This window comes from Genypterus blacodes, unplaced genomic scaffold, assembly GCF_046128005.1.
Source record: "Genypterus blacodes isolate CSIRO-AG114 ecotype Tasmania unplaced genomic scaffold, CSIRO-AGI_Gbla_v1 ptg000021l_1, whole genome shotgun sequence".
Lineage (NCBI taxonomy): Eukaryota > Metazoa > Chordata > Actinopteri > Ophidiiformes > Ophidiidae > Genypterus > Genypterus blacodes.
The window spans coordinates 11348075-11358671 of record NW_027466834.1 but is presented as its reverse complement, the minus strand read 5'-3'; the positions used below and the strand labels follow the sequence as shown (position 1 = coordinate 11358671).

At 44.8% G+C, this 10597-nt stretch overlaps 2 protein-coding genes across 2 annotated transcripts; one reads left to right on the top strand and one right to left on the bottom strand.

Moving 5' to 3' along the window:
* Window positions 1–620: 620 nt before the first annotated feature.
* rag2 (recombination activating gene 2) lies at window positions 621–3739 on the top strand. The gene is made up of 2 exons (XM_076142389.1): window positions 621–678; window positions 2127–3739. Exon 2 carries the CDS (start codon window positions 2141–2143, stop codon window positions 3737–3739), a length of 1599 nt encoding a protein of 532 aa, XP_075998504.1. The 5' UTR covers window positions 621–678; window positions 2127–2140.
* A 1735-nt stretch (window positions 3740–5474) lies between these two features.
* Window positions 5475–9695, bottom strand: rag1 (recombination activating 1). The gene is made up of 3 exons (XM_076142408.1): window positions 9349–9695; window positions 8036–9165; window positions 5475–7222 (listed from the first exon to the last, which is right to left on the bottom strand). Exons 1-3 carry the CDS (start codon window positions 9693–9695, stop codon window positions 5475–5477), a joined length of 3225 nt encoding a protein of 1074 aa, XP_075998523.1.
* Between the last annotated feature and the right edge of the window lie 902 nt (window positions 9696–10597).

Sequence of the window (10597 nt, the reverse complement as noted above, 5' to 3'; positions counted from 1 at the left end):
AAACAATGTAGAAGATCATTCATCATATGTTTGAGGGAATGTAATGTAATTTAATGAAGGCTTACATCTGCCAGAGTTAATTCAATGATGTAAGTTTTAATAAGGCAGTTGTACTGGGATATTCTCCAAGTCCTATCTTTTTTGTTTTGTCTGTTTGTGTTTTGGCTGAGAGTCTTGGACGCCTACACGACGTTTCATAAAAATACACTGTCACCGTCCGTCTCTCTCTGCAGACACAATTAGTGAAATCAGGTGGGATAATGTGACCAAAACTGCTGCCAATCTGTTTTTGGTTTTGGGATAAGAACACATAATACACACTCGGGCAGGAGATTTAGAAAAGTACAACAACAGCTTTCATTCAATGCCAAAATATTCCGTCTATTTGCAGATTTTCTCCAGGTATTACACAGGTTGGGAGTCCACCCTGAATAAAACTCAGCCCATAGCCCGTTTTGCTTGCTTTGTAAACGCATTCATGCAGCACACCTGCCAGTGAGCAGCAGTCACAGGCTGTTAAACCTCAAGATCTGCAAGTCAACAGCGCTTCATAAACTCTGTCACAGCCTGCCTTAAGTCGAAGTTAAGCCACACAAACCTCCTTTTGGGTTCATCTCTCCGCCTGTGAGATCCCCTCTAAAGTGAGCTCAAGCACTGCACCCCGCCATTGGCCACAAGGTAAGCACCTTCAAAAGTCTCATTTAAAATTGATGGAAATGTTGTGTATTCCAGCTATTCAAATACATATTATGTGAGTCTAATCGTATCCAAACAGGCGTTGTAACCGTCGAGCTGATGGTGAAATGTATCTGTGTTGTATTACCATTAAAGGGAATATTATAGTCGATCTCCATGTTGTTATACAGGTCAACTTTGATATCATCATGGATCAATGTGTTATTAATTAACTTTAATGTAGCGTAACATGAATACATTAACAGGAAGTTAATTTGTTGTTATTTAATACTGCATTAAAATGGCTCATGTATCTGATTCTGAGGTAGGAAAATGGAAATAGGAACCTTTTTCCTATCATTTAGATATTTATAACATCATACTTGAGTTTTTTTAGTCAAACATTTATCTCTCCCCAATGCGATGGCTGGAGCTGCTTCTCTTTGGTGAGGCGTTTGATGTCGGCTGGTATTTATGATGTTGCTTCGCCCCGACTGCTTTTTCACGTCGGTGTCGGTCAGTCTGGAGCGCGGTCGAGGCGAGTGCCAGGGGTCAGTTTTAAAAAAGAAATGCTCGCAGCGGTAAGTCGTTGCGAAACACAGATGCATAATTCAGTGCACGTCTCCTCAGAGTGGGAACTCATCAGCGCTTATGTAAGGTCTAAAAAACTCAAGCAGTGGGAGTTAGACTCATCATCGCTTTGCTGCTGAATTATTTTGTGTTGTAGTTTATCAGGCGCATCAGTTGGTTCAACATTTAACGGCGTAGCTAAGATGTTTAACTCCCGTTGTTTACTTTTCACCTCCTTGAATCTTTCACTAAATGCGTCAATTAACATATTCAGATGTGGTTACAGGCTTTTGTCCTTGCAGAGTGAGGACATGCACAGCGTTCCTCCTTTCCAGTGGCACTTTCCACTGCTTTAATTTAGCTTCAAATGATTCCACATTTTGAAAGCAGAGAGCTGAGAAGCTGGTTGGGGGTCTGCAGCTTGACGCTCAGCCCTGGTGATGTTCACCATGAACACTAGATCACACAGGCAATCCCTGAGTTTCATGACAAGTTTTCCCTTCATCTCTATGAATTGCTTATCTTCATTCTGCGGATCAAACCACATGAGCATGTTCCCATGACTCCACTTCACAGTGATAAACAAGATCACTATACTACGATCATTCCATAACTCCTTAAAACTGTACTTAACTGTATAGAACCTATACAGCTAGAAAATTTAAGATTTGATTTAGAAAACGATCAAAGGAATAAACATGGTTAAAGTTAAACTGTCATGGAAGTAATAATCATAATAAAGCAATAAGCAAAAAGAATAATTATGGTGAACCGGTGTGAATGATCGTAATTGATCACATTTGAACAAACAGGAAGTACAGTTTTTGAATCAAAACAAGCAGCAGCTGACTGACAGCCTTGTGTTTACTGTTTTGACACAGGCACCTGCTTGGAAATGACGCTGCAGCCATTAACTCCAGTGAACTGTGGAGGCCTGCTGCAGCCTGGCTGCTCCCTGCTGCAGCTCGACGGGGAGGTTCTCCTGTTTGGTCAGAAAGGCTGGCCAAAGCGCTCATGCCCAACAGGAGTATTTGCACTGCGGCTGAAGTGTGAACAGCTTAAACTGAGGCCCATCTCATTCTCTAATGACTCCTGTTACCTTCCTCCATTACGCTGCCCTGCTGTTTGCCGCCTTGACCCTTACGACGGCTATCCAGAGAGTTATCTCATCCATGGCGGTCGCACCCCAAACAATGAGATCTCCTCCTGCCTGTACCTGCTGACCATGGATAGCCGCGGTTGCAATCGCAAACTGACCCTGCGCTGTAAAGAAAAGGAGCTTGTAGGTGATTTGCCCGGTGCTCGATACGGTCACACACTCAATATGGTTCGGAGCCGTGGGAAGACAGCATGTGTGTTGTTTGGGGGTCGGTCGTACATGCCTGCAGGAGAGAGGACATCAGAGAACTGGAACAGGGTTGTAGATTGCCCCCCTCAGGTGTTCCTGTTTGACCTGGAGTTTGGATGTTCGTCTGCTCACACTTTACCTGAGCTCAGTGATGGACAGTCGTTTCACGTTGCTCTTGCCAGGGAAGAGTGTGTATACTTCTTAGGTGGTCACTCGCTCTCCACAGACTCCCGGCCCCCTCGCCTCTTCTGCCTGCGTGTTGAGCTTCTGCAGGGCAGCCCCAAGCTCTCCTGTGAGGCCCTGGAGACCGGTATGTCCATCTCAAGCGCCATTATCACCCGCACAGGTCCCACACACAAATACATTGTTTTAGGCGGCTATCACTCAGAGTCCAAGAAGAGAATGGACTGCAACACAGTGGTTCTGGATGAGAAAGGGATCCACATTGAGCCGTCAGTGCCACCTGAGTGGACAAGTGATATTCGTCAAAGCCGCACTTGGTTCGGTAGCAGCATGGGGGAAGTAAGTGCCCTAATTGCCGTTCCAACTGAAGGGAGGCCATCCCAAACAGATGTGCATTACTTCTATCAAGTGAACTTCCAAAAAGAGAGTAAAGGCACAGAGGAGGAAGTTACTCAGGCCTGCAGCCAAGAGTCGACAGATTTTGACAATTCGACTCCTCTTGAGGATTCTGAGGAGCTCTACTTTGGCCGTGAACCCCATGAACTGGAGGACAGCAGTGATGAAGGAGACATTTACAATGAGGAGGATGAAGATGATGAAACACAAACAAGCTACTGGATCAAATGCTTCCTGGGCTGCCAGGTGGACCCCAACACATGGGAGCCTTACTACTCCACCGAGCTCCACCGGCCAGCCATGATCTTCTGCTCCAGAGGAGAGGGAGGCCACTGGGTCCACGCCCAGTGCATGGAGCTGTCCGAGTCCATGCTGGTGAAGCTCTCCCAAGGCAAGAGAAAGTACTTCTGTCTGGAGCACGGAGGTCTGCCCTATCAGGAGAGGACCCCACCTCGACAGGTCCTGCCTCTGAAGCGCACCCCCATGAAGGTCAAGCAGAGGAAGATGCCTCCCTCAATAAACATGTCCCCTGCCAAAAAAAGCTTTTTCAGGAGGTTGTTTGACTGATGTGTTCTCTTATCTGCTCACTGTGTAAGATGTTCTGTCTTTTCTTTATGATTTTGCAAAGAATAAACAACTTTGTATGCAGATCTGTGCTCAGTTTATTGAGATGTAAGCTGTAAACAATAAAAAGCAACTTGAATATAAATTTGTGTCTCGGCTGATTTTAATTTTTAAAATATGACAAATATTATCAATTATTAAGTCTGCATTTAGTGTTTCCAGGCTTTGCATCAGTTTATTGTTATTTTGTATTACAGTAGAAAATTTAAAAAAAAAAAAGCACTTGTACCTTCTTATATTATATAAGTATAGTTTTCATTGAATAATTAATAATAATTTTCCAGATAAATTCAAATATGTTTTGTTTTAATAAGAACAACTCAGAAGATCATCATAATTCATTTAATGTTTATTTTTGTTGTATACAGTACAAGGAAACAAAAAGAACTGATGACAAAAAATAAACTACCTCATCTCATTGTCTTATTGTTAAATAAAAGCAACAAAATCAGGTAAAGTCAAAAGTTCTTTACTGTTAACAGCATTAAAACAATGTGTGTAAAAGTAATGGTAGTTTCAATGAAACACCAGTGTGCAAAATGTTACTGTTGAAACCTCCTTCCTCATTTGTGTCGCCTTGACAACAAATATGGAAAAAAACCATGAGCAAAATGAGCAAGTGAAATTTCATGAATCATCCATCATCCATTATTTTGGAAATGCTATTCATTATGTTAAGAAAACAAACGAGACATGCAGCAATAGGATGTAGTCTAAAATCAGATGCTATTGTGGGACTGTGAAAAACGATCAAGTGACATGTAAATATTTCACAACTCATACAGTTGAACTGACAGTAAAACAAAAATCAATCTTTCAATCAAGCGAGAAAACAAAATTGCTTGTCAAAACTCAAAACGGTGAAGGCAGAAAAAGACAATATGTTCAATCAATCAAACAAATAAAGTTGCCAACAAATCTGTTTACATCAAGTCTTTCTTGCTGTCACACACATCCCTCTGCTCTGTCAGCGCTGACAATGGAGACACATCAGCAGAGAGAAAGAGCCAGGTTATATTCAGATCCCTGCTCGGGGGCAGTCCACGAGGTATTAGGCGTCATAATGGACCATACTGTGTTTTTTATGGTATCAACAAAAGGTCACTATATGCTTCATTTTAGGTGAGAACTAGAATAAGTATCATCTATCCTCCACTGTGCAAAAACTAAAAGAGATAAAAATTGGTTCAAAGTGACCTGGCATCTCTTCTGCCCCTGAGGGATTTCACGATAAAGCACTAAAGTAATCTTTTCAGAGGGCACTCATGAAACAAAGAACATTTGGGTCCCTGTGATTGCATTTTGCTTCAGCTCAAATGATATATTAATACAGTGGCCACAAATGTGGTCTCTTTAACACAATTTCCCTCCCATGACTTACAGCGCTTTCATCTGTTTCCATAAATATCCTCTCCATATAAATTCATAAATGTGTCATATCCTTGCAATACAATAAACTGCACCATATTTCACAGATGGTGAGGATTTGAAAAAAATAAAAACCTTCCGGCTTACAGGAAGAGAAAAGGAACCTTTAGCGCCGCATGCTGCTCCATTACAGGTATGAGCAATTACCAAGAACAAAAGTTTCAAAAAGTTAAAGGATATTGTAAAAATCCCACCATCAATGATTATTTTAAGTCTTCAATCATCAAATCATCGTCAGTTCATGTTACCTTTAAAAATCACTTATATCCTGTGACAAATCCTCACTGTCCTTCATCTCTACTGGGTCAAAAGTAGCTTGCAGAGCTCTGGCAGTGTCCTTGTGAGCCTCCATAAACTTCTGCAGGTACTTGGACGTGTAGAGCCAGTGGTGTTTCAACACGTCCTCCAGCTCAAAGGCCTTTGACTGACGCGCATTCATCCTACGGAACCGCCGAAACAGTTTGTTGGCTGATTCGTTTCCCTCGCTGGCCCAGGCTCCTATTGATCCATCTCTCTCGATGATCTCAGGGACGTGGGCCAGGGTCTTGTGCAAGTAATTGGTGATTTTCCCGTTGTAGCGGTATTTGAAAGTGGAGGCGAGGAGGTCTGCAAAGCGCTGGGAGTTGAAGCTGTAACAGCACAGCTGGTCGGGGCATTCCTTGGCCGGGCAGGTGGCGCGCCATACAGGTTTCATCTGAATGTAGAGCCTCATGAGTTCCCTCAAGGCCTCCCTCCTCTCTTCTGACGGCACCAGATCGCACACTACCTCCGCGGCCTCCTGGGTCATTAACTTCCGGGCGTAGTTCCCATTCATCCTCATTACCGGCTTAAGCTTCATCTTCTTCCTCAGCTGTTTATCTAGCGCTGCCCTCCAGCTGCGCCGTTCCTCCCGTGTGGGGTTGACCTTTTGGTACACCTCCCCAATCTCGTCCTGAAAGATTTTGTAGAACTCAGTGGCATTACCGATATCACAGTGTAAAGCATCCAGTGTGGGCTGGGTCTCCAGAAAGGGTTTGGCAGAGACCCCTTTGACTCGGTCCCTCAGCTCCTCTACAGTCTCCGAAAAGGGATTGGTTCTCCATATTTCATAGCGGTCTAAGTTCTCCTCGTGATTGCGTGTAACGGAGTGCAGCACCATGTTGTGAGAGGCTTCTGCACGAGTGGAGTCACAGAGAGTGCAGACGTAGGTTGAGCCTGAGGCCTCCAAGCCCTCCATCTCACGCACCATCTTCTCATCATATCCTGTGCCTCTGAAGTGGAAGCGAAAGGATCGAAGCAGGCCACCTATGGATAGGATGAGTCTACTCTCTTTCATAGCTTTACGCTCTGCAGCTATGGGGCTCAGGACAGCTGTGAGCGTCTCGTGGTCTGACTCATCCACAAATGTGAGGCAAAGGGGCTTACAGGACAATTCAGAGTTTGGCTTGGGCTCAGTAAAAATGGTAACCGCCTCCACCTCGCTGTCAGGCAGGACAGAGACAGACATAACCGTGAAAGAGAAACGCACAGCCTTCTCCGGAACCGCTGGGCCTCCACCGTGTTTCTCGCTGACATCGCCCATGCCGTCACAAGATTCCTTGATCATAACTGTGAAGCCGGAGGTGCAAGCGCTGTCTTCCACGCCAGACTCCCTCAGTCCGTCCATGATGTCCTCCTCCAGATCCTTTAATGCTGACACCAGCGCCACATCATAGCGAAAACGTCGAGTGACTGTGTCTGCCGGGGCGTCATCCACTGTGGAATTCCATCCAGAGAGCCCATTAATAATGCCAACATTGCAGGATGTAGACACGTTCTTGAGAGCCGGCTGCCATTCAAATGAGTGAAAACCCGGGAGAAGCTCCTTCTCCGCAGCTCGGAGGGTGTGCAGGGGCTGGAAGGTCTGGCGTCCGCTGGTGGCTTTGACAGTTCGATACATCTTGTGGTACTGGCTGCAGCTCAGGAAAGTGTTGACCCGTATGGCCAAACACACAGCGGCATGCAACCCAAAGCCTCGGCCTGCAGAGAGAGAAAATGGAAAAGTTGTGATAAGCAAAAAGGTGAGAAATAGACGCAGAGAGGCAGAATAATCAGAAAAAGATAATAAAGGAAGGAGAGAAAAAAACAATGGAGCACATGGAAAGTAATTTCTTGTGCTTTGAACCAACCACAATATAACATTTCCCCTCTTTGATGCCCTGCGTTTGTAGCCGTTTATACTATCAGAGAATGAAACATGAATTTAACAACTAACTATAAATGCTTTATTGTCAAAAGCCTACTAGCGAATGATTACAAAATCCAGTATACTAATTTGAAAATGTTATACTGAGACGGGGGGGGGGGAATCAGTGAAGCTGGCTAAAGTGATGTATTGGCTCCAGATGAAAACAGACACCAGCTGGCTTCTATTCCCCAGAGAGGAGGATGGTGTTGTCTGTGTAATTTGCAGATACAAGAGCTGCTGATGTTGTTTTGATTCTAACAGCCCCTTCACATGAGTTGTTATTGTACATTAAAGGGACTGTGAGAGACTGACAGACACAGAGGAGGGGGTGGGGGGGTGGGGGCAGTCAGGGTGCGACTGGGTGGGTAACAAGAGAGAGGGTGGTTCAATAGAGAGAGGGATGGACAGTAATGAAAAGCTTTTCAGTCTGAATCACAGAAAACTTTCTCGTCCCTGAACTTTTCAACTCATTATTATTTATGAGATGACTCCATCCCTGTGAGGTAGGCGGAAATATTAATGAGTAAACACTATCATCATCTTCATTTGTGTGTGCCTGCCCTTCTTGCGTTGCTTTGGATAAACCTCTTATAAGGGGCTCGTACCTTGCATCAGGGCCTCCAGCTCGTCGGCCTGCCGGTGCTCGTTTCCCGATCTCAGCGCGAGCAACAGCAGCGTCAGACACACAGACTTCATGTCACCACCTTCCTCTTTATCTGCAAACTGCTTCACCTGGTTCTTCAGATCCTTCAGCCGATGTTTCTGGGCGCGCCGGCTTAGCGATAACAAGTGCTGCCGGGGTCTTCCTCCTTTATTGATTAGCAGGTGGTTGTCAAGGTGTTGCTCCACTGTTCTCTCTTTGGTATCCTGCCCTTCCAGGTCATGGCTGAGAAAGTGAGCTCTAAATGAGTCTAGCCTCACCTGCTCCCCACAGCCACCTCTGGGGCACGACAGAGGCAGAGAATATAGGACTGCGAGGAATGTTTTGGAAGGTGTTCTCAGATCTGAAGGGTCAAAGTTCAATTCACACCCTGGGCAGTGAGGTCCCACAACATGGATGTATTTGGTAATACAGCTGCGGCAGTAGAGGTGCTCACAGGGAGACTGGACCGGGTCAGAGAGCAGGTGGTCACACACCAGGCAGGTGATGGAAAAGAGGAAGTCAGCAGGAAGCTTCTCTGCGATCAGCTTGGCACTAAGGTAATCTTTCTGGCTGTGCATGAGCTTCTTCATCCATTGCTCTCTCAGGATGCTGGGTATCCTCCTTATTCTGGGCACTTGACCATGGCGATGGTCCCCGAAAGGTCTGGGAGTTCTCCTCTCACCAGTGGCAGTGTTGTCACAGTTGATCCTTTTTGCCAATCTGTTGGCTCGAGGAAGAGGTTTTCTTCTCTTCCTCCCAGTTCGCTGGAATGAAACTTTCCTGGGGGTGCAAATGAGGCAGGTTAAAGAATGAGGTTTCCATTCAGGGACTCTGGTCCTGGTGAAGCTGCAGACTCCCCCTCCTCTCATGGTCGTCATCCAGCAGCGATGGCAGAAAGACAGAGGTTGGATGCTTTCTGTGTCCTGCGTCACATCAACTTTGAAGACCTTCAGGATGACCTCTGACCAGTTATTGACTTTGCAGCCCATTCTACGCAGAGCGCCCCTGCTGGACTCTTCCATATCCCCATTAACCTCATGAATGGGTCCTTTGGCTTTTTTTAAGGTCATTCCACAGAGCCGGCACAGACACCTTCACAAAGAAAGATTAAATGTCAGTTTTCATCATTTTTTAATTCTGGTACTGGGACTTTTCAGCACTATACTCGGTAGACAGGTCATCTTATAGACGCATACAGAAAAAGTATTCTATATATTCTTAACCTTCAACTATCAGTAAAGTATAGTTATAGTTGCAGCAAATTGACTGACTCACCTAAGATGGTTCATGTGGGTGTCCATCTCCTGCAGTTTTATATCAACTCTTCTGCCCGGGCCTTCCACATGTTCCTTGCTTTTCCCTCCAAGGCATAATTTCATAACACTCCCAGAACTCCCCGGGAATCCCACACCACTCTCTAAGTTTGAGTCTGAAGCTCTGACAGGCAAAAACCCTGACAGGGCTCCGTTCTCAGGCTGTCTCTCACTGGGTAGCGGCGCCTTCTCCATGGATCTCACCCTGAACAGTTTAAACTTCCACTGTGCGAAATTAGAGTGTGGATGGTGCAGCTCAGCCGGCATGGTGGACCTGGGGTCATCTGTCTCCAGGCTGTCCTCCGCCATGGTGGGACTTAGATCTTAGGCCCTGGAGAAGAGATAAGATTTTTTTTTTGAAACTACTTGGTTTTATTTCTGGTTTATTTATCTCAATTAATATTTAATGTCAATTAATATCAAATGTTAATTGTTGATTTTACTTTTTATTCTGCCTTATCTCCCTTTATTCTCATGCATACAAGTTCGCTGTTTGTCAGAGGCACATTTTTGTTTTCAGATAAGAGGTTTTAAAGGTCAGATCCCCAGATATCTCTCGTACCTTTTCACTATATAAACCATGACACAACATAACAGCTTTGCTTGATTCCCCTTGAATTTATACACACCCCAAAACTCTAAAGTCCCACTGAACAGAAAGTAGTGAGCCCTGACCCAAAGTGGTGTATAATACCATAAGTGGCATTTGGATCTTCTGTAAAATGCATGAGACAAGCATTGGGGGATCGATGCGGCGCCAAAATCTTCATTTCTCTCATCTCCAATCCCATCGCTCAGGGAGCCATTGTGACTTTTTTTCCTTTGACACAGTGAGTTTGCTAAATGGGACCCTTATCCCTGCAAAGCTGTCAATCACTTATATTAGTCATTTTCTTGGCTGGAGAAAAACATTTTAGCCCCAGGAGCCTCCGACATTTGGAGACGCTGGAAATTCATCCAATATTACATAGATATTGACCAAACATAAGGGAAAAGAAAATAATAATAAACCATCATGTTGAATAAAGATCACGAAGTGCACCAAACGCAACATTATTCAATATATAAATCACATTCCAACAGCCAACTGCTCTTATGATATGACACAGCTACGATCAATGATACTGTTACACTGAACCGCAGCTTGACAGGCCTTAATTCATTCCCCCTTCATACTATCTCGGCTCCATTCCCAGTTCAGACAATAATGC

What these genes read in the sequence shown, in the direction of transcription:
- rag2 (XM_076142389.1), top strand. Translation starts at nt 2,141, where the DNA reads ATGACGCTGCAGCCATTAACTCCAGTGAACTGTGGAGGCCTGCTGCAG.
- rag1 (XM_076142408.1), bottom strand. Translation starts at nt 9,695, where the DNA reads ATGGCGGAGGACAGCCTGGAGACAGATGACCCCAGGTCCACCATGCCG. An exon ending in ACCCACATGAACCATCTTAG is followed by an intron (nt 9,166 to 9,348) that starts GTGAGTCAGTCA and finishes TTCTTTGTGAAG; the next exon opens with GTGTCTGTGCCGGCTCTGTG. An exon ending in GCTGGAGGCCCTGATGCAAG is followed by an intron (nt 7,223 to 8,035) that starts GTACGAGCCCCT and finishes CTCTCTCTGCAG; the next exon opens with GCCGAGGCTTTGGGTTGCAT.